At 35.5% G+C, this 24,097-nt stretch overlaps 1 protein-coding gene across 2 annotated transcripts; it reads right to left on the bottom strand.

Moving 5' to 3' along the window:
• Positions 1 to 1,875: 1,875 nt before the first annotated feature.
• On the bottom strand, positions 1,876 to 16,987 carry LOC105046599 (uncharacterized). Of its 2 annotated transcripts, XM_029266068.2 has the most exons (10): positions 16,802 to 16,970; positions 13,302 to 13,461; positions 12,665 to 12,838; positions 11,285 to 11,693; positions 10,865 to 11,148; positions 7,270 to 7,338; positions 7,127 to 7,183; positions 4,537 to 4,589; positions 4,335 to 4,410; positions 1,876 to 3,088 (listed from the first exon to the last, which is right to left on the bottom strand). In XM_029266068.2, the coding sequence occupies exons 3-10, from the start codon at positions 12,670 to 12,672 to the stop codon at positions 2,131 to 2,133; spliced, it is 1,914 nt and encodes a 637-aa protein (XP_029121901.1). In that variant the 5' UTR covers positions 12,673 to 12,838; positions 13,302 to 13,461; positions 16,802 to 16,970; the 3' UTR covers positions 1,876 to 2,130. The 2 variants fall into 2 exon arrangements, with proteins under 2 accessions (XP_029121901.1, XP_010923548.1); XM_010925246.4 differs by lacking the exon at positions 13,302 to 13,461 and having other exon boundaries at positions 16,802 to 16,987.
• Positions 16,988 to 24,097: the final 7,110 nt, after the last annotated feature.

Below are 24,097 nucleotides of genomic sequence, written 5' to 3'. Positions count from 1 at the left end.
ACGCTACGTGAACAGATGGGGAGTCTAAATGTCCCAAGTCATCAAGATCGAATTAGTGGATGACAAGTTAGCGATCTTGAGCTCTCTCAAATGAACCTCGTTGGCTACTATCTCACCTCAAAGACATCACTATTTTGAGCCAATCAGATATAATAAACAATGGAGTAATTCTTTGTGCACCGCATGTGGTATAATACTATTGCATCGCTCAATAATATCGGGACATGTAGCGTATTCAGATGGGACGGGCATTTAATGCTGCCCAGTTTTTTTCTTTTCCTAATTTTTTAGTGACGAAAATACTTTTTATGACTCCTTGATACGTTGTATGACTTGCTTTGAGTGACTTCCTGTGAATATATATGATTTTCTGTGAATATATATGATTCAGAAAGTCATATGACTTCTTGTTACTTTTTGTGAATACATATGACTTTCTATGAATATATATGACTTCTTGTGAACATATATGACTTTCTGTGAACATATATGATTTTCTGTAAATATATATAGCTTCTTGTGAATATATATGACTTGCATATTATTTTCTGTGAACATATATTATTTTTTGTGAACATATATGTTCACAGGAAGTCATATAAATTATATATGACTTCTTATGAACATATATGATTTTCTGTGAACATATATATCACTTTCTGTGAACAAATGTTCACAGAAAGTCAGAGAAAATCATATATATTCACAGGAAGTCATATGACTTCTTAAACAGTATATATTCACAGGAAGTCATATATATTCACAGAAAGTCACTCACAAAAAGTCATACAAAATATCAGAAAGTCATAAAAGATATTTTCATCATTGAAAAATTATGAAAAAAAAAAATTGGACAGTATTAAATATCCATTTCATCTGAATGCGCTGTGTGTCCCAATATTATTGGACGGTGCAATAATATTGCACTGCATGTGGTGCACAAAGAATTACTCATAAACAATGTAAGCTGCTCTGATATTCGATGGCTTGAAGATCTCAGCCGCAAGAAATATCTGGATCGACAATGTGGACTGGATAATCATCAATAAAAAGCTAGTCAGCCGCTAGACCAGCACAGCTCTCGAATAATGAAATAGTATGCTCCACTGTCTCGCAATCCAACCCACAACAAGGACAAGAGGACGGATGTCCACCCCTTGAGCTCTTAGCAATATTCTCTCTTAATAATATTTTGATAGGGAGACAGCTCCGGATGACCTTCCAAACAAGAAGCTGACACTTGAGTGTACTCCAAACCTCCATATTCAAGCTCTATCCAGTCTCCTAACCGACTACCCCTTGTATAGGCCATATGGATCTCTAACAGCCATTATATATATATATATATATATATATATATATATATATATATATATATATATAAAGAGAGAGAGAGAGCACCAGAAGCAGACCGTGTGGCTCGCCATGGATGGCGCTGCCCACACTTTCTTTGGCCTCAGAGTCACTCGTACCGAGAGTCAGTTGGGCATCCCGATTTGTGGGGCACAAAAATGCCAGGAAAATGCTTGCCGTTTTGCGCGCTCTGATCAGGTTTTTTTTCCCATCAAACTACCTATCCGTTTATCGCGCACGAAAGCCAAGCCTACTCCCCACACGCGATGTTTTCACACATTTGCAGTCTGCCGGTACGCAAGCATGAACGCACGGCTGCACCTGCCAACCAGCTTTTCAAATGCCCGAAGCAAGACCGGCATCGTAGCCAGACCCGCCTAACCACTCCACCATGAACAGTTGACAAATATCAGCCCGTTTCAAGAGAGATGCTATAACTACCATTCAATGTTCCAAGACTAGACAAGAAAACATTACTCAGGACATCAATCCACCAGCAACCGTGCATACTGGATAGAGGTATTAGTTTCCAATGTAGATGTAGATAGCTACTAAGATAAATAGTACAATGACTTGTCAGCTTTCCTTCACCACTCTGTGTATGGTCAACAAGGGGTGCAAAAATAATCCCCTGCCTACACTCTCACATCGCCACTATGACAATACACTTTGAGCTTCAAACTGTACTGATAGTGAAGCTATAAAAGTTATTCAAACAACAAAGACAATGATAGAACATCCTTCGGCTGAAGGCTTAATTTCATCTCTTTGTATACACTATGCATCATCCCCACTGTTGTTTAACCTGGTCTTGTTTAGTTTTCTGATTCTGACTGTCGTCTGATTGCCCTGTTGCTTTTGTGGAGGCAGAACCAGATGTAGACGGGACATGACATAAGCCAAAAGCTCCTCCCTGTGTGAAAATGTGAAGTCCAAATGAGCATATTCAAACTCATTGTATGAGACCTCCACACCTGCCCTTCTCATCATCCTGTAGTGCTTCCTCACCATAGAAGGCCGAATAACTTTGTCTTTCCGCCCTGCTACGAGATCAACAGGCATGTCGATAAGGTTGTAATGCTCCCCCAAGTCCAACGGCTCTGGTGTCCCATATGCTTCCACGTTGGCAGCTGCACTTCCATAATCATACATTATAAACTTTCTTGCGTGCTTCATCTGTGCAAGGTGAAGGGCAACATGAAGCGACACCCCAGGCATGTCATACATGTTATAATGAGGCAACCCGATCACCCCTATCCAATTTGAGCTGTCGCCCCCTACAACATAGCCCATGAGAGTCTGAACAAGACCTCCTAAGGCAGGGTAGTTGTGGAAGTCTCTGGCCAACTTGTTTAGAAGCATCCGAAAGAATCTGGTAGGTATATACAGTGCGGGCACAATCGGAGCAAGCACTGGACCAAGAACAAGGAGGAGTTTCTCTATCAAGGTAAATGCTACTGTAGAGTCCTCATGGAAGCCTGCAGGAGATAACAAGATCAACCTTGACAGCCTATGAGGCTTTGCTTCAATCCTACGTGTTATGACATACATCAGCATCACCGCTCCTCCCAAGCTGTGGCATACTGCACAAAGTTTATACGGCTGATCATGGACTTCATCTTCTGAATCAGATTTGCTGATTATGTTTAACTCAGACATTTTTATTTCATGTATCTTTTCTATCATTGCAGGTACATCTTGCGTCCCATGCTCGTTGATGGAATATCTCCAATACCTACATTGAATTGATATTTTAGTTTGGTGCAGGCAAATGGACAAGGATATGTTCATGTGTAAGTGCAAAAATAAACAACACATAGATAGCTACATAAATACTAATTAAATAAAAGGTGGAAAGAATTTATGAACCTGAGCTCAAGTTGTACATATGAAGCAATTTTTGTGTGAAGCTATTAGTTTTTGCCTAACGAAATATGAGGGTGGAAAGAATTTATGAGCTTATATTCAAGTTTACCTATTAAGCAGCTCACCATGTCAAGCTATTCATTAGGTCTAAAGAAAAAGCAGAGCTAGATAATTAGATGGCCATCAAAAGTATAATTAACCCAGCAGTATATAATCAAACCTGGCAGACAAAGCTGAGCCAACCTTCTTGGGGCTGGGATTCAAGTCACAAACCTAGCCCAGATTTAAGCCAGATTTGGTTAGGGTTCAATTCACAAACTTTGCCAGATTTAAGCCAGACTTCCAACAATTTATTAACGTATGTGCCAATAATGCTAGATCAGCAACCAAACTTGGTTCATTAAGTTACCTTGTTTAGCCAATCAGATAAGATCAAGGGTTTGATGTATAAGAATTCACATATGAAGAAGGCCATTTAAACCTATCCTTTGAGACATTACTTGCCCTATCTCTTTTTTTCTTTTTTTTTTCTTTTCTTTTATTTTTTTTTGGAAAAGCCGATCTGCTGGCTTGTTGCCCTAGTTTCCAACCCAGTTGTTTCACCTTGGTCTCATCCATCAAAACTACAAGCGTAAAGGTTATTTATCACCCCTATCTAGGAAGCAAAAAGATCTTTAAATGATTTGTGCTCACAATGCACAACCAGATCTCTAATAGTTAAGGACTCCAATATCTAATAAATTGGCTACATTAAGACCATAATGTTCCTTTTGACTATACTCAGAGTAATGAAAGCCAAAATTAAGCTGAGCTTGTTCAAAAATACTAGCCTATAGCACCCTTACACCTAATGCAAGTCTTCTATTTTTGAAAAAAGAAGCTCCTCAAGGGACTGGTATTTCCATGCAACCCAAACCAAGCACCTGCCAAGAATCCTCAGTCCCTTGTGAACGTCACAGTCCAGAGAGACACCTTCCTGGGTGATTGTGATAGCCATCCAGAATGTATGTTATCAACAGTAATTTGATTAAATCAAAATTACTATGTCAATATTATAATTATTGACATGATAAAAATTTTTTGTCCGCAATTACAATGCTGATATCATAACTTACTTGCGTGAAGAAATATTCTTGTCCACATGTTCCCTTGAAACCAAACCACGTAAGTTCCCTAGAAATACGTCATAACCTGTAAAATGAGAATAATGAAAGTGAACTGTGCTGCTTTTATCTGTTTATAAATCAACTTGCAATATTGGACGCATGGCTGATTATTTGGGTCATACAATTCATTTCAACAGAAAATGACACCAACCTTGATCAAAAGCCGCAAATGCAGGAGAACCAACAACACCATTAGACACCCAACTAGGAAAAAACAAAAATAAATGAATTAGATTATGATATGCTTTGATTTATATAAAATTCATGATGCCTTTTATGTAACTAAACATGAAATGGCATCAAAGAAATCCATGCTCTCTCTGTCAATGAAACAAAGAAAATTTTCCTCAAAAAGAAAGTGAAGAAATATTTTAAATATATGACTTATAAGTTTCAGAAGATACTGGCAATGTTAATCATCTTAAATCCTCATACATCACTCTTTCTATTGGAACAAGGTTTTCTAAATAACAAATCACCAAAATCAGTAACAAAAACAAGGTCAGATTTTGGTAATGCAACTGCAATGGTTAACTACACCAGACATCTATGCTTCTATGCTAGCACTATCACATATGATGCGCAGATGACAAGTCACATTGTAGTAAAAGTGTTCTAGCATACTTTTACATGAAAATTTGAAGGGTCAGCAGCCCTAAACATGGTCAAGATGAATGTCTAAAAATGGAACAGATTTAAATGTTGTCCAGCAATTTATTATGAAGTGGCTCCCTATTTAACTTGTAGTATTTGAAACTGGTGACCCAAATAGGCTGGTGAAAGATACATCCCAACCTGTAACTGCTGTTCTATACTTTCAGTACCTACTCAATTACAGTTAATATCTCAAGTTTTATGAGCATAATTTACAAAAGGGAAGAGAGAGAAACGAGAATATGATTATTGTGCCTCTCTAAATCTTTCTGCCTCTTCCGATCATGACAGCACCTCCCTCACCCTTATTGGCATTTGATATTGCACATCACCGTTGGCAGCAACAAGGGCAACAAAAAAAGAGGAGGCAAATCTCAGAGAGAGCAAGAGAGAGAGAGAAGGGGGGGAAGAGGGGGTGGGGGTGGGGGTGGGGGGGTTTGGTGGTGGTGGCAAGATATTTAAAGAGACATCGATAAAGGAAAGAGGTGTAATGTGATCAGGTTTAGTCAGCATTGACAGAGGGGAAAGAGACAAAGGAGGTAAGAGCGAAGATGAGTAGGGCCCTTACATTAGCAACGTGAAGGGCAACAGAGCTTTGGCATTGGCAAAGAGGCTGGCAACAGAGAAGACCATGTCGTGGGAGAGGAGAGATCTGAGGCATAGCTGTAGAAGATAGGAAAGGACGAAAAGAATTGACACTCCTCCTCAGGTCAATGTGGCAGCCTTTCAGGATTGAAAAGAAATTGAAAATAAAATAATGCAACTAGTTGCCAACTATTTGCCTAGACACTTCCTACAGCAAGGGCTGAGATTCATCCTCTCATAATAATAAAACATTAAAATATTATAATAGCAGCAACACCCTCAACTTTTTTTTAAAAGAAAGGTCAAATGGATTATGGCCATCAGGAGATGAGAGTCACATTCTTTTTATTCCTCTCCACCAATTCTCACTTTGGTAATCAGATTAAATGCAGCTAGTTATTTAAAATTAGGCTATAATATGATAAGATGAAGAGATTAAGATATAACAGGTTTCTAGTCATTGATAGGCATTCTAGTAAAAGAAATCTCCTTGCTTCCAACCCCTCAATGGGATACTCACAATGTCTTGCTCTCCAATCAAAATTCCCACCATCACATCCAATTACAACCAAGACTCGCACAACCGAATCCTCGGAACCCAACACCCATCTCCACTTCATCATCTCCAACACTTGCATCTTCCTTCCTATGTTTCGGGTTCGTGTGTTGGGCGTCTATGTGCCTAAGTGTAGAATCCACTTAACATCCAGAATTTTTTTCTCGTGGAGCTGTGTCCAAGTGTCATACAGTCCATTTTTAAGTGTCAGGTGCAGGTACTTTATGCTAAACAAAAGGGTTCAGGTGATACCTTTCTTGCTACACAACCTCATTTCCCATCAATCATCTTCTCTTTTTTACATGTCCTCCATCCCCCTTGCTTCTCTGAAAATCCCCTCTAGTGTTTTAAATGGCAATCTCAACCACGTGTCATGCCACGTTTCAATTGCTGCAAATGGTTGTAACTTGTAATACCCTGCATGTTCCTAAACTTAATTTCATATTATGCCACTCGTGCAGTCCAGATATAGCAGGCTTAGCAGGTTATTCCTATACCCAAATTCTGGTCCCATGGATGAAATTTTTTGGGTCAGAAAACCTTAGATGACTAACAATTAGTGCAAGATTTCTAACCATAAAAGCAGATACAGGAAAATGTAGATAAGTTTGTTTTAGCACAAATTATGCAAACATAAAACCTTACAGTCATACTACAAATGTAATATGATGTTCAGATGATACAGAAAGGCAACAAAAACAAGAAAATAGGCTACATATTAAACTCATTTAATGATTAAAAATTAGTATTATCATAGATTAAACAATTACATTATAAAACCAATGAATCCATGTAATATAATGGCACAAAAAATATACAAGAAAAAATATGTCAAACCCATTATGCAAATATACTAACAAAAGAGAAACCAATATAGTCAACACAGATTGTTAGAGCTGACAATTGCATTACAATGAACAAAAACATCATATGACCGAAAGCTCACCCCATAGATGTATCTAATACTCCATGCTGCAGATAGACAACCTTCCTTGAATCACGCCTGTAACATGCCATGTGTCCCATATCAGCATATTAAGCAGATCAAGCATGTGAATCAATGACTAAACCATAATTAAAGCTTTCAACCTTGGAATTCTCTCCAGAAGTAGCACATATCCATCAGAAGTAACCACCCGGATAGCCTCATAAGGATACCTAAATCCAGAAAGACAATGTCAGCTTTGACTATATTAAAGCATGGTTACAAAAGTTAATCTTCTTATGCACATATATGCATAACTAAAACCTAACATAAACAAAACTTCATTATTCAAATAAACTAGGTGAAGGAAACAATCATGAGAAGATTTAAAAAAAGAGAAGAAAATTAAGCATCAGATTTATGAATCCTTCACTGCTGATCACCAATACAACTTAAACTCTGTCACAAGCTGTTTCAGATCCATTATGTATCCTCAATTTGTTCATCCCCAAGCTATCTATTTTGCTCACTTCTAAGTTCTACCATCTTATCAAATGATTGTGACTAACAGATTCATGTGGCATCAAAAATATACCACTTAAAAAACTTGAAACAGATGTATCCTCAAAAACCATGAAACCCGTTATTTTGAGGATAAAAAGTTTACCTAGGAATTTGTATTATTCTGGATAAGTATTTTCCAAGCAACATTTAGACAGGAAAATAATTTATCCATGTTCTTTTAAGCATTGAAAAATAGCTCAGGAATCTATTACGTATGTTCTTTTGCATTACTAGTTTCTCAGATAAGTTGTTAAGATCTATCCATATTTCCCGTAACACCCTTTACTATATAAATATTATTATATTTTGTATGTTAGAATATATAATATTATATAATATATATTCATAAATGTAGATAATACATATAATATAATGTAATAAATTATATGATATATTATAAAATAAACAGATATTATAATATAGTATATAATATTAACATATATTAAATAATGCATTATTACATTACATTATATTTTATTATAATAATGATAAAAGATATTAATATTATATTGTAATAATAAAATAACATATTACACTATAATATTATATTATTATAATAATATATTATATTAAAATAATAAAATATTATTATCCAATAATAAATAATATTATTTTATATTATTTATAAAATAGTATTATCATAATTATAGGGTTAGGGGTATATTAGGAATGAAATAAAAAGATTATTTTTCTGATTGGCGGGAAATGACTCACCCATCTCCTAGGTGGGTAAGATTTTCTCTCATTTCATATGTAAATGCTATCCATGAAAAAATAATTTACCCACCTAGAGAAGCATGATATGAGTAAGTTGGTCAATGGAAAAGTTGACCAACTTTTCTATGATATTTATCCATCAACGAACGAGCCTGAAAAGGTTACTTTCTTGGATGAATCAGCCCACTCCAAAACCTAAACTTCATCCAGTTGCATGGAATATGTAAATGGCCATTCTCATGATATAATCAAGTGAGATGCAAAGAGTGAAACATAACAAATCATTTCCTTAAGGAAAATTTATGGAAATAATTATCACATGCTTTGAATTCTTTAAATTAATGGAAAGTTTAAATAGTTCTTGATATATTTATCTTGATATACTGATTATACCCTAAATTAGTAAATAACAAAAGGGCATGTACTTCTTGAATTTTTCAGTGACTTCTACGCATGGATTACAACTTACATCTCAATTTTGCAAATTTTGCTGAAACCTTCCAAATTTCTAACAAAAGATAAATATTTATTTAATGAGGCTGTAGGATATGACAAGTTAAGTGGCTACCGGCCAGGCCATTCAAGTTTGCTCTCTTGCTTCACAGGAGGTAAACCTTAACACTTTCATTCATAATATGTAAGCATGTGCCTTATGTTAAAAATAGTGTCAGGCAATCCTTTGGATATGTCAAATTTGATGTTTAATGAAATACTAATTAGTTACCTAAAAAATTATTATATAATCACTACAAATATGGGTAATTTTGGAAACTGAATTCCTTCTTATCTCCCAGCAACAACCCTAAACTCTAATGCCTCAATATGTTTCCTGATCTCTATGTTCTCCTGTCATCCATATCTCAACTATCCAATTAGACTATATTGCTAACTAGAACTCCAGAGTACTGTGTTCACGAAATTCCATACCGGCCGGTACACTCCGTATCAAGCCAGACCGGCAGAGAACCAGAACAGTTTAGCTAATAAAAACAGTACACCGAAGGACAGAGAGAGAAAGAGAGAGAGAGAGAGATGGAGAGGGAAGGGAGACATGGCACGTCAATGTTGGAGGCCAACGGTAGCCCACTAACCACCGTCAGAGGGCCGCGGAGGCCTCCAAGGCTCAACGTCGTCCGATAGGGCACTTAATCGAGCGAGAAAGACAGAAAGAGGGGGAGCGAAGTCAGAGGAAGGCACAGTTAGCGGAGGACTTGTCAGAGTTTGTGGATGGCCGCCGTGGCCACCGAATGACGGAAACTATGCGGACGGAGCTACAACCGCAGAATAGGGGCGATTGCCCCTGCTCATGCATCGGCTTTTTTTTCTTTTTAAAACAAAGATGAACAGTAAAGCCGACAATGTATTTGCCGGCTTCGTTGTTTGATATTTTTTTTAAAAAAGCTAAGAAACAATGAAGCCGGCAAACCTATTGCCGATTTCACCGTAATCAAAATTTAAAAAAAAAATCTTGTGAAACAGGGGCGATCACCCTTGTTTCATGCTCGCGGCACCGGAGGCCATGATTACGCCATCCGATGGCCGTGGCAGCCAGCTGGAGGCCCTCCAGTGGCCTCTCCGGTGACTTCCCCTCCATTCTTTTCTTCCCCCCTTCTCTCTATCTCTCTCTCGATCAAGTGGCGGATGAAGCGGAGGCCTTTGCCGCCCTCCGAACGCGTCGGCTGCTCACCTGTGGCCATTGCCGATGTCTCCTCCAGCCACTACCTCCCCTTCCCTCTCCCTCCCCTCTCTCTCTCTTTTAGTCCTCTTGATTCGCCTCATCTCCTCTGTGTCGGTTCGCACCGATCCGATCCGATATGGATCCGTACCGCCGGCTAGCCGGTCAACACAAGAGCCGGAACCGAGTCTGCGAATCTTGACTATGTTCTTTTAAGTTTCAAAAATTTTCTATACTGAACATTTTTGAGGTTTCCCACGAAAGAATTATAATCTTACCATATCTTATTTCAAATAAAATCCAATCATGCCCTCTTTTTCTTTTGTTTTTTTTTAACCGCAGCAGCATTTTCAATTGTAGTTTCAAAAATATGAAGATAAATTAAATTATTAATTGTACCTTGACCTTCTCTTTTTTTTTTTTGGTTATTATACTTAATATGCAAAAATATGCATTGATGCAAGTATATTTTTTATGTACATACATGTACATGTATATGTTTGTGCATGTATCTATGTATGTATAACTTGTTCCTGCAAATAGAAACAATTGTTAGCATTACTAATCCTGCATCTATCCATATGTGAGTAGGACCATCAATGATGTTGGAAACATCTACCAATTCTTTCGCATGGGATAACACTGCCAACCTTCAGGCTAAAGAATTGCATGGAGTAGCTTGATTCAATCGTTTGAAATTCTAATAGTATCTGTCTGAATTATTCTGTTTGTATATTTCAATCTAGGCAAGGTTGCAGCACATTCTGCTAAGAAAGAACACAAAATGAGAAGTTACTTCATACCCAAGTTCTGATATGACATCCTGACAAGTTCGAGCATCCGTATTCAGAGACTGATGAAATGTAGTCTGCCTTTCAGTTGGAGCTGGATCAGCATCACTAAGAGTAGCAGTTTGAACAGCTACATCTGTGTCACTATCATAATTATCCCTCCCACTACTTTCATGAGATGAAAACCATCCAAATAATCTGTGGCGCACTTCAGAAGGTGAAAGAATAAAATGTGCTGCCTTGTGAAAAATGTCAAAAACTGACTCAATAAATATCTCAATAGCTAGCTGGAGATCCTGGATACGTTAAATCAGATATAAGAAACTGAATTTTCATACTGGAAAGTTTGCCTAAGAAACTAAAAGACAAACAACAAATTAAAATATGAAAACAAAAGAATCAGCATGACACAGAAAAGAACCATCACAGTACCTCAACAACTCCACGTCTCCGGTCAGTGGCATGCTGAACAACATGGTCCTTAAGTTGAATCGACTTCTTGGTATGATGAGGACCTGATGACTGGTGGCCTTTTGGGCTATTTTTAGGGAATGTTTCAACTCTCCATAAACCAGCTGATTCACATATGATAAGTGGTACCTTAAGAAGAAATGTTGCAGGCCACAAAATCCAGGAAAGCAAGCACTTGATAACACGTAGTAAACGTCGATCATATCTGCTGAAACTGCTTGTATGGGATAGGCGTGAAGACTGAGACATAGGAGAGGCAGGAAACATGCTGTCGTCATTATCTTCTTCCCCAGATATAGAATCTACTGTTGAGGAGGTTTCAGCATCCACAGAAAGTTCATGGATGAATTTGTTGAAAGAAGAAACCCCACTGGCATCATAAAGAACCATCATTGTGCTAGAAATTCTTAGTGATGGACGAGAACATATCACACATACAAGAAAAACAGACATCTTCCTTGACAAAACCAGACCTAATAACAAACATAGAAGAAGCTGGATTTCCAATTCAGAATTGTCTATCAAAATGTCATTCAGTTGACAGCAAGCAGAATAAGTATCCATTACCATGTGAAAAAGAAATGAAGTGAGAAATCTAGTGCATGTATAAGTCCATGGACTTACACAAATTCCAGTGTGCACCCACATATTGAAGATACCTCTAATTATCAGCATGAGCAACATATCAGGTTGTGGTATAGCAAGTCCAAGCCTGCCTGACTCACTTGCACCCTGCCTAATTGAATCAATTGCACACTTGCCTTGCTTCTCAATCTTGTATTTTGTGTAATGTCAATGGTAGCAATAGATCTTGACAAGAATGCTACACATCAGCAACATAAAATTTTTCTGGGGTATATACGGAGTCATGGCAATGCTTGTAAGTAAGATTTGGATCACAAGCATAATACATATGTCTTTTTCTTTTACAGGAAAGTAATTTCTGGAAGAAAAAGAAAAAACAGTCCAGGAAGTAGTCACCCACTAAGGACCTAAAATCAACATAGTAACTCAAAAAATGCTTGGCAAATAGCAGACATCAAGGTGCCAAACCTTTCCATCAATGTGAACTCATGGGAAAGATCAGCTCAGCTTGCCTAATTAGGAGGGAAGGGGGCAAATCCTCTAAAACCCTAAAAGAATGGAATTCTCTTCATCCACCCTTCTACACCTTTTGTCTTCAACTATACATTTCCACCTTGTTTCAACAGCATCCATCATCCATTGCCCAAACTTGTAAATAGTCTACTAGGAAATACAGATTTCAGGCTTGACACAATTTTCAGATAGTATTCATTAGAATAGAATATCATTTTCAACAGAAACCAAAATATAACTTACTTTTCCATCCAACGAGGAAGTCGAGGTCCACGAAGAGTGGGTCTCAGCTCCCAGCCATGGAGGCCTTCTAAAATGCTAGTATTCCCTGGCAGAATGGTCAATACAAGTGCTGAACATCCATTAATTAGCCTCGTAATATTGTTCAAAGATTCATAAGTGAATGTCTTCACTGATCTGCAAAATAAAAATGCCAATTAACATTATCCTACAGTTTTCAAGTATTGCAGGACCAGAAAAAGAGAATAGGGTTTGTAGGCATTAAGTGTGTTGACCGTTACATTGTCGGTAGATCAGTATAACAGAAAGAAAATCATATACACAAGCATAATCAATATGCAATCACAATCTTTAGAAATAAAATGGGAAAATGCATTATATAATGTATTACTCTTTATAGATCCCAAAAACAGGGCAGAAGTTTATATTCAAAATGATGGCAGCACTACATGATCGTTATAATTTATTTGTTCATCTTTTTTTTTTTTTGGGAAAACACAAAAACGAACACGAATATTGAAATGCTAGGTGGAGCTCCTTGTCGGAAGATATCAACTAGATGCCAATTCCCATTATCTTGAATATGGCCGTCAAAGGAGTTTTCATACCATCAACAATAGTATTGAATTAGATGAATCACCTTCAACATAGTAAATGATCGAAACACACAACAGCTGATTCAAGCCTATGCTGCAACATACAAACTTCTGGAATTCAAGTCCAATTGGTCCAGGAAAGAAGAGGTAGGGTGTTATTTTGCCATGTCGTTTCATCTACTACAACAAAAAGTTCATGGGAAACTGCAAGATGAGAATGTTCTATTTATCAAAACAAAAAGATGAAAAGAGTGAAAGATTATAGGACACACTACATATAACAAACTGCATAGCAACTTAACTACTGGCATTGATGTAACTAAGGTATGGCCAACAAGACAGACAAACCACTGGCCCCATATCTCCTCCTCCCACCAAAATCCCTCATATTTCAACTGATTAAATAATACTACTGTAGATACAGAAACATTGACTACTAACGATGACCAAAAATGAAACCATGATGATATATGCTTGCTAAACTCCTAAAACATCCAAGTACAAAGTCCTGTCAATCAGTCAATGTAACAATGACAGTTATGCTTAGACAACTCTTGGAACACTGACGTTAGTCTTCCTTTAGCCTTTAAACGTTGATTGATTATCAGATCATAATGTAAGCCGTTAAATCTGCAGAGGGTAATTAAAATATCAGTTTGATATATCCTATTCAATGTTAATATCCTAAATGTATTTACAGTGGTCCCTTGCCATTGGCTTCCCTTGCAATGAATAAAAAACTTAATGTAAGTAGTGAGTTGCAAGCATGTAGCTTTAACTGATGTTTCTGGTTGCGCATATTTATCACATAACATTCAATCATTAATAAAATATTCAGGAAATCATCACGACAAAAAATGCAATGGTTTGAATCATCTCGTCAAAAGATATAAACTATAGTTGGTCCAAAAACCCTGTTTCTAAATTGGAGCATTTTGAGTGAAATAGCAATCATTGAATACATTGACCGTACTGCTAAAACTTTGTTAGTGTCATTCACCCACCAGTTTCCATCCAGAGGCACCAGTTGTCTCAATTTCATGGCAGAAGCAAAGCTCCAGTGCTGAATCTATGTTTCTATTTACAGAAACTAATTGGAATGGCCAGTTGCACATCCCTGTCTAAAAACTATAACTAACAAAGATCTTGCAGTAGTGGACAATCCATGATTACATACACGAACCTTCTGAAAAATCTCAAGCTTTCAAGATTGAACAGCTAGAATCAACTATAGATCAACCAGCAAGATTCCAAGATCTTAACAAGTAGTCCATGATCTTATACTCATGAGTAAGACCTCATTAGATTCATGACTGAATCATGAGAGCAATTCATTAAACTCCAATACAAGACTTACAAATTAGCAACAAGCTTAAATGAATTTTAGACTGTTCCAACATTTTGGGTTACACAAGTCAGTCAACCACAGCTTGGCTGTGATAGGAATACTCCAAATGGATATGCTTGTAGAACCTCAAAATGGATAGCTATATGGAAAGTCATAGTCCCAAGAAGAAAAGAAGTTTATACAAAATCCTGTCGATCCATCTACCTTACAATTTATCCTTGACGGTCAACCCCAACTACCCCAAAGAAAATCCAAGAAGACAAGGTCACTAATTCATATTACAGCTTAACTCAAAACACCTACTACATTATGTCTAATATAAAAGATAGCATAATATCTTCATTTTCTTTATATTCTAAAATCCAAGGTCCAAAAAACAGATGAGAATGAAAAATTGGAAGAAGAAGATCCTAGTGGAATTCAGGGTTCTAATATGTCAATCACTTTAAGGTGGAAGCATCATGGCTCTGATAGGTGGAACATGATTATTCATACACAAGGAGTTGACAACCTTGCTTAACTACAGAAGGAAAAATGCATTTAAATTGAAGGTGATAATCAATCCTCCATGATCAAACAACAATGAACAAGTTCCTATGAGCAAAAAAGTCTCTTAATCACTCTTTCTCACAAGCAAAAAAATAAGTAAATAACAGCAACACCAATTCCTTAAAAGAGACCATGACATGAGTTAAGGCTTTGAGTGATAATGTTTGAATTAATGCCCACTTCTTCAAATTGGAAGGATGATGATTTACAGCATTTCTACTGAAAGAAGAAAAAACGACAGTAACTATGTCCACACAATCCTTTTTATTTGAGATGCACATACAACTAAGGAACCTTAGGAAAATGTTGAGAATCATTAGAAAAGCTGAAAAAGCAATATCAAAGTCAAAGAGCTGTATGGAAGAGGGACTTCTAGTGGAGGACAGCATCTAGGTCCATCTGATTTAAGAGGCAAAATCCAACATGGTCCATATGAACCAACAAGTATCCACGAGGTGTATATTGATAACCACACATTAAACCCATATAACCTACACTTGTTAGGAGGTCCATCCAAGATTTGCCAGCACAGTTTAAAAAGCATGCCAAATTGTGACATTTTGAGCATAAAAAATTCGTTAAAAGATTTCTACATATTTTAAAAGTAGATTCAAATTTCTTTTGGTTACGTAACATTAATCTAGTCAATTATATCTTAACTCTACTCAAAATCATGTAAATAGACCTGCTACTCAGATTTCGGATCTTTAGGTTACAATTTTTTTGTAGATCTGGTTAAACTACCGACACAATTGATAACAAACAAATCTTGTGATTTTGACATATTCCATTTCCTTCTCGAATTGATGAATTTCGTCCACCTTATTTTTCTCTTTGCATCTCTTAAGTTTATACCATCATTCCTCCTCCTTCCTTTACTTCTTTAACATTGATATTTCCTCCTTTATCTCCAATATATGTCCATGATGTTCGCACTAAGTCATCAACATCTATTATAGCCTTTCCACTAATCATGAGCCATGAAATGGAGACATCTATAGCAGAAAGCGACGTCAACCACCATCAGTCTAGTATCGATTCAAAGGAACAAAGACATAAAAATAGAAAACCAACCTCCACGAAATGGATAACATTCTACAACAGACAGCCATTCCTTTTGTCATGAAAAGAAGACAGTTAATAGCTGAACGCTGATGGCTGCCAGTCCAACTCGAAAGCTTCCATGTATCATTCAAAATATTGCTGATCAGCATCCAGAGCGCATTCAATTCGACGCAAGAACAAAGCAGGAGGCCAGTATATATCATTCTACAATATGTTGTCGAACATCTTAAGTTAAACCAATCTTTCTTCAGATAATTAGGTTATACCCACCTACCCATCGGTACGCTGCAAAGAGCTAGGAGATGCATCACCCAACCGACTAACCCATCACGAATTCTTATTCGATCCTCTCACTCATAACATCGGCCCATCAAAAGAAATAATTTAATTTTCAAATCAAGGCAATAAATGTAACCCAATCTCAAGAAATCAAATTAGGAAAATTTCAGACTCAAGAAGAGCAATCAGATGCAACCCGACAGAAAATTAAAAAATCACAAAAGATACTCCCAGAACGGAAAAAAAAAAAGAGGAATAAATTGAACGGAGACATATGGAGGGAGATCAAGAAAGAAAACTGACTCCTTCGTGACGGCAAGAACGTTGTCCACGAACCTCCGCAGCATAATAATCGATTCTATATCCCGGAGAGAGAAGGTGAGGGAGGGAAATTACAAGAGGAAAAAAGGGAGGTAAGAAGGAGAAAATATCGCCTGAAACATGATGGAGAGAAGGGTTGGGGAATGAGGCAAGAAGGCTTCGGATTTTATTGGGTGCTATCCTTTTACCCAACGGAGGGAAAGACGAAAAGAGTTCTTGATACGGACGTCCGCGTACGCTGTTATACGCGGGGTCCGACATCCATTGTGCTCACGTGGATGGTAAAGCAAAAAAAAAAACAAAAGAAAAAAAAGGATCCGCAGTTTAAACTTTTATGCGGACGCAAATTCGACAGGGATATTTTGATATGATACCTTCCTTCGTACGCACGCACCGACAACGTACGGTGTAGGGCGGTTTGAGGACTCCGGCGCCGCTGCACCACTTCTTCGACACTCGCCGTGCACCCTAGAGTAAAAGAAATAATTGCCGACGTGGTCGTGCAACAAGGCCAATAATGGCCGCTGGTTTTCTGTCTTTGGTCAAGAACGGCCGCTGGTTCTTATCAAAAAAACTTTTCAGAAAAAAAAAAACGGCCGCTGGTTCCTCTAAACTCCATTCATCAAACACGTGTTTCAGTGATTATGATAGCAACCAATGGTTGTGATTGGCTGTATCTACGGCCATGCTGATACCCGTGGGATAGGCAATAATTTCTCGAGGGGGACTCAACATTTAAGTTCGCTTGCTTCTGTCCCTTGGCTGTATTTGGTGCGTTATAGGACGGTTATAATTTAAATTATTTAATAATTTAAATTATTTATAATTTAAATAGATAGTCAGTAATATTAATTATTATATTTGATATATATAAATAATATTATAATAAAATTATTAAAAATTTTAATTGACATATTTGGCATGACAATTAGATTACTGATAATATAATATCAAATTTTTAAAATATCTTAATTATTAGTTTAATATTTTGAAATATTTATTTAAAATTTTTAATGATAAAAATTATTATATAAAAAATTTATTTTTAATTAAACAATCAAATTATTTATTTTTTTATTATTTTTAATACTTATTATTATTATTTTTATTTTTTTATTTTTTTCTCTTTCCTTTTCCTCCTCCGTGCACCCCGAACACCCCTCCCCCTACCCCGGTCGTCTGGCATCGCCCCTCAGCCATCGCACCTTCGGCTACCGTGCCTCCTTCCACCCTCTCACATCACCCCTTGGCCCTCCAGCGAACCCGCATCCTGAGCCCCCGATAGCCATCTTCATCGCTCTCCTCACCCACCTGCACCGTGGCCCTCAACCACCCTATCGGAGGTCGTGTCGGTGGAAGAAGGTGGCGAGGATCAGGAAAGAGATGTCCGATCAGCTATCTCCTCTTTCCATGCACAGTCATCTCTTTGAGATCGTTGGATTTCAATAGACCGACGGTTTCCTTTTGATTGCCGGCGACTGCCGTCAAGAAGACGAGGTGGCCCGTTGATCGATTAGTGTCTGACTGTCGTCGGTAAGATTTTGTAGAGGAGGGAGCCGATTTTAACCCCCTCTCTTTCTGCTGCCCATCGTGAGGAAGAAGACCATGGGATGGATGGTGGCGATGGGAAGGACGACGATGGGGAGGGAGAGGGCAGTTTTGTTTAGAAATTTTATTATAAGATTATCAAAGTAGTGATAAGTTGGATAGCCAGTCCTCTCCTTGGTAATCCAGATTATCTCATGACAGATAATCTATATTACCAATCGAAAAAGCATACCAAACATGGTAATCTGGTGGGACCTCTTTAAATTGCCAGCAATTAGGGCTATTCATTCGATTTTAACCGATCCGACCCAATCCAAACCGATCCGACTCAAAAATTGAATAACAAAAAAATAAAAACCGAAAATCGACCCGAATAAGAGAGGAATCGAATCGAAATCGAATCGAGAATTTCGGTTCGATTCGATTATTCAATTTTTTTTTAAATTTTTTATTTTTAATTATCTATTTTTGATATAATATATTCAAATAATTATTGTAAATTCATTGTTAATTTATTACATTATATTTGATTAAATTCAAGATCTGTTGAATTTATTAATTGATAATTTCTTACATTAAAAATCAACAATTGATGAGTAATGATATTTTGATAATTGATAAATGATAAATCGATAATAAATAAAATATAACATATCAAAAATCATATCATCTATAATACAAACAAGCAATCAAGCATCACAGCAAATTATAATAATAAATCAAATCTAAATATCTAATCATCTATCCATATAACCAATGAGTTGTCATCATATTAAATAATATAAATTTAAATTATGACTTTAGTTTTCGATTCAATTTTGGTTCGATCTGAGTCAATTTCAATTTCGATTCAATTTTTTGGTTCGATCTGAGTCAATTTTCGTTCTGAAACTGAATTATAAATAGTCCTACCAGCAATCTGGATAGATTGCCAGCAAACGCATTGTTAGGGTTTGGATTGGATGCAAGGCATTGGGTGTTGTTTAGCACGCATCTCCCATCGCTTGGACGAAACAATCGGATATGGAGTATAGGTTGCAAAAGAAGGCGTACATTTATCCTATCAGACTATTTTTTCTTGCCATAGTTTATTGGAGGTCCTTCCACAATATAATTACATATTTTTAATCTCTAAAAGCCACCTCCTGCCATGCGTCAGGTGAGATGAATAGCATGACAAATTTATAATTTTTTTATATTATAAAAATAAAAAATTAAAGATAAATCTTTAACTTTATTTTCAACTTAAAAATATCTTCTCAAATAATTTTTTTTATAAAAATACATGTACATTCCAAACATAAATTAAAAGTAACTATCTATTTTTAATTGAAATTATCCTTATACCTTTAAAATAGTATAGAATTACATTATCATAGTACAATATTTTTTTACAATAAAATAGTATTACATTATATTAATATAGTATTCCTTTATAATAATATAGTATTGCTTTACTGTATTATATTAGTATAGTATTCCTTTACAATAAGGTAGTATTATATTATATTAGTGTAGTATTCTTTTATAATAATATCATATTATTTTATTATATTATATTAGTATAATATTTTTTTCTAATAAAATAATATTATATTATCATAATGTAATATTTTTTTATTATAGTATTATTTTATAATAATATAGTATTACTTTATCATAGTGTAGTATTACTTCATAATAGTATAGTGTTGCTTTACAACTATAAAGATAATTGGATCATTTCATCTGGATAGTTACTTTAAGTTATTTTTTAAATAATTTTTTTTTATTTAAAATTTAAATAAATAATTATTTTTAAGTTTAAATTTAATTAGATATTTTTTATTAATTTTTTTCAACAAAAACATATTGCATGGATATCTGAGGAGATATTTATGGCATTTCAAATAAATCCATGTGGTGGGAGAATGGTTAAATATTCTATCTTGTCTCTCTCGTTGAACCAGGGCTAGTAAAATGATACGTACTATTCTAGTTTCCCCGTTGCAATAATAACGCATCTAGTGCTCCGCAGGTAACGAATATGTGCGCGGAAATGGACAGCCATGATTCTAATTCTTTTTGTTGGTGCTCTCCTCTTGCTATTTTATTTAAAACTAGGTACATTAGATTCTACGGATATATTAAAAAATACAATCATATTATAATTATATTTGAAAATATCACACTAATAAAAGTTATCAATTTCAGATGGATTGGAGCAATAAGTCAGATTTAGTATTGTTATGGTACAAAAGAGAGGACATCATTAGTTTCACATTGGTTATGAATCAAGAAAGACTGACTTATACAGGAGGAGATCATTCTTCTCATATGATGCATCTTTTGAAGGACAAAATCGTGAGGTCTAAAACAGTCCATACAACTTTCGAGCTGCAGACCATAGGTCGAAATGGACAATACCTCACTTACTGAGATATGAGTTCTTGGCCACAACAGTGGTGCTAAAAAAAGGGCACCATCCTTTACAAACTATGGGGCTCCTCCCATTCAAATACCAGTCGATAGGAGTACACAGATTCTCTCTTGATTGAGAGGTTATGTTATATTATAGAAAGAAGGACATTATTAGTCCGGTATTGCTTGTGAGTCAACAGGGATTCTAATTTATATAGGAGGAGGACTGACTTTTGAAGGACGAAACTATCAGCCTTAAAACAGTCCATAGCCCCTGGACTACAGGTCGTAGGTCAGAGCGGATAATATCTCACATGCTGAACTATAAACCCTTAGCCACAACAAGTATAATATAATTAAATGCATATGTTTTATTTGCATAAGTCTAAATAGTTATAGAATGGAAAATAATAAGGTTTGCAAGATATGAAGGCAGTTTCATGTATAGCTAATAATCAATAGCCTTCTTTATGTTAATATTATAGATATATGGATGGAAATTATGGTAAGTAGTATATTTTTATATTTATTGAAGATATTTTTAATAATTTTTGGTGCTAACATCTTCTTAAAAATTTAATTTTATAAATTTATTGAATTTTTTTGAAAAATAAAAAATTTTAGAGAAATATATAAAATTAGAATATATTTATAAAAAATAGATGTTAATTTAATTGAGTAATTTAAGCATCAAAATAATGTAAAATTTTTTAAAAATTTAATACATATTTTTTTTAATTTTTCAGATAAAAATCGAAGCAAAAATGAAGTCAAAATATCCTAAAAAATAAAGAAAATAGCCTCCGATAAATGGTGGACCCATCGAAATTCAATCTATCATCCGATCCGACGGCTGTGATAGTTTTCAATTTTTAATAGAAAATTAAATGCATTGATCGACGGTCCAGATTCCATCCGACCTTTGATCCAATGGCTGTCAGCATCTCCAACTGTGTTAAGAAAGAAAACTGCACGACCCAATGGCCAGAATTCAATCTGAAGCGCGATCAGATGGTTGTGGTTGAATCCGACCCTGATAAGGAGTAAAAGGCTGATTTTTGGGCTGATCTGAGCGGTTCAAGCCTGATCCGATGGTCAGAAAAATTTCTAAGAGTTTTTATATGATTTCTAAAGGTTTTAGGACTCCTTTTTCTATCAAAAAATTATGAAAAATTCATCTATAAATAGGAGGTCCAGAAATAAGCTTTGGGAGGAGAAAAAATCAGAGAAAAAATAAGAAAAAATTAGAGAAAAAAAATCAAGGAGCTTTAGGGATCAAATATTGCGAGATTATGGAGCTAGAGAGCTTGATGCGTGGCTAAATCCCTTCAATCCAGGAATATGATGAAGCATGTAAATAGATTTTTATTTTTTTTATATTTAATTTTTATATAATAAAATTATACTTTTATTTTATATCTTTTTATTTTTTTTGAGGTATTGATCTAGCCTATACGACCTATACTCTCTATTGACGTGCCGTGATCCCTGGATACGATACGTACTTTGAAGAGATAGATCGTAGTATATGAGATTAAATCTTAGATCTTATAATTAAATTTAGATAGTTTATACTCTAACAGGATGAGCTGTGATCTACTGATACAGTCCATACCTTTTAGAGATAAGCTATGCTAATATTTTAATTACAAGAATTAATATTGTAATATAAGAAAAAAAAATAAATCTAATTTACACGGTGGATTCAAAATTTTTGGATTATTTTTTTGGATTATTTTTTTTCATAAATTAATTTATACTTTTAATTTTTTACTATTATATTTTTTTTTAAATCCTTCTACAATCAATTTTCTTTTATTTTTTTTTTTAAAAAAAGATAATCGCCCTAGATCTCCATGGAAACGATCCCTACTCACCCTATCTATATAGTTTAAGTTAGTTTTTATTCTTGACCGCCTACGACATCGATCAAATTTTGGCGCCGTTGTCGGAGATCCAGGCACGATTATTTTTTTTAAAAAAAAAAATTTTTAATTTTTTTTTTAACTTGCTTAGTTTCTTAGTCAAACTTACTTTCTTAAAAAAAAAAAATCTCTACATTGACATCTCATAATCTACTTAAAGAATTAGATACTTAATCACAAAATCTAAAAAGTGAAACAAATCAATTTACTCTTGACTAACTACCAAATCTGATCATCTTTTCTTCTTGCATTGTATAATTTCATAAAAATCATAAGGGCACAAACCCTAAACAAGATAAAGTAAAAATTTCATCACCCTTCCTTAGCCCACAAACCACCATCCTACATATTGTATTGACCTAAACTTTAACTTAAAATCAATTAGATGTTGGCCCCAAAGGACTTTCGAGCTCAATAGGACAAGGGATCCTAAGAGTAAAACTGGGTTAGGGTTAGTCAGTTTGACTGGTGTCTAGAAAAGTGATTCAGAGACTACGTTCTGAAGGAAGATGGTTATTTAATTAGTTTCGTTCGCTTACCTGACCAACTTAGTTTGTGTCTAAAGAAAGCAATGGGGGACCCCCACCAACCTTATACTTATCTGGCCAGTTGAATGGCTAGTTTTTACCTGGAGTGCTTAAAGACGACTTTGGTAGTTAGGAGCTATCTAGATCTAGGATTATCCTTAGCTAGGATTGATTGTATAATGTGATTACTAACCTACAAACTTTAACCCTAATTAAAATACTCTTCTCTAACGTCTCTAGATTTAGGACTCCTTAGGACTCTTATTTCTAAAACTCTTCTTCTTCTCCTCTTTTTCTCTCATATATTAAAAATTAAAAAAAATTTAAAAAATTTAAAAAAATTCTACTGGGACAAAATGAAAATTGTCTGACACAATCTAAAACCTACAAGCCTATAAGGTTACTAAGGAAGAAATGGATTCCAATAGACAACCTAGAACTCTGTTGGACCTATGTTATTCGATTAGCTCTGTCCAACCGTCTAGAATTAGATTCTCGACTAACAATTTTATAATTAGTTCTCAAATGATTAACATGCATCCTACATTCACTGTAATTGAAAATGCATATATTTATTCAAGGAAGTTTGAAGATACTAGAGTTGTAACTTTGACCAATAAAATTGAAGTCTTAGAATTCAAAAGACATATCCAATTTAATCAAGTGCTAGCACCCATGTGCATTGGATGTGATGTACCAGATCATGTTGTAAAGGAGTGTCCTTATTTGATGAACCCAACCCAAACTGAGCTCATACAGGAGAGTGCATTCAATGAAAGCTACATAAATGAACCTTATGCACCAATCTATGACCCAGGGTCTGAAAATCATCTCAATTTTATATGGTCACAAGATACAATATTAGGAGCCCATAATTT

This window comes from Elaeis guineensis, chromosome 2 (genome assembly GCF_000442705.2).
Source record: "Elaeis guineensis isolate ETL-2024a chromosome 2, EG11, whole genome shotgun sequence".
In the NCBI taxonomy this organism is placed as follows: domain Eukaryota; kingdom Viridiplantae; phylum Streptophyta; class Magnoliopsida; order Arecales; family Arecaceae; genus Elaeis; species Elaeis guineensis.
This window is presented reverse-complemented; position numbering and strand designations above follow the sequence as displayed.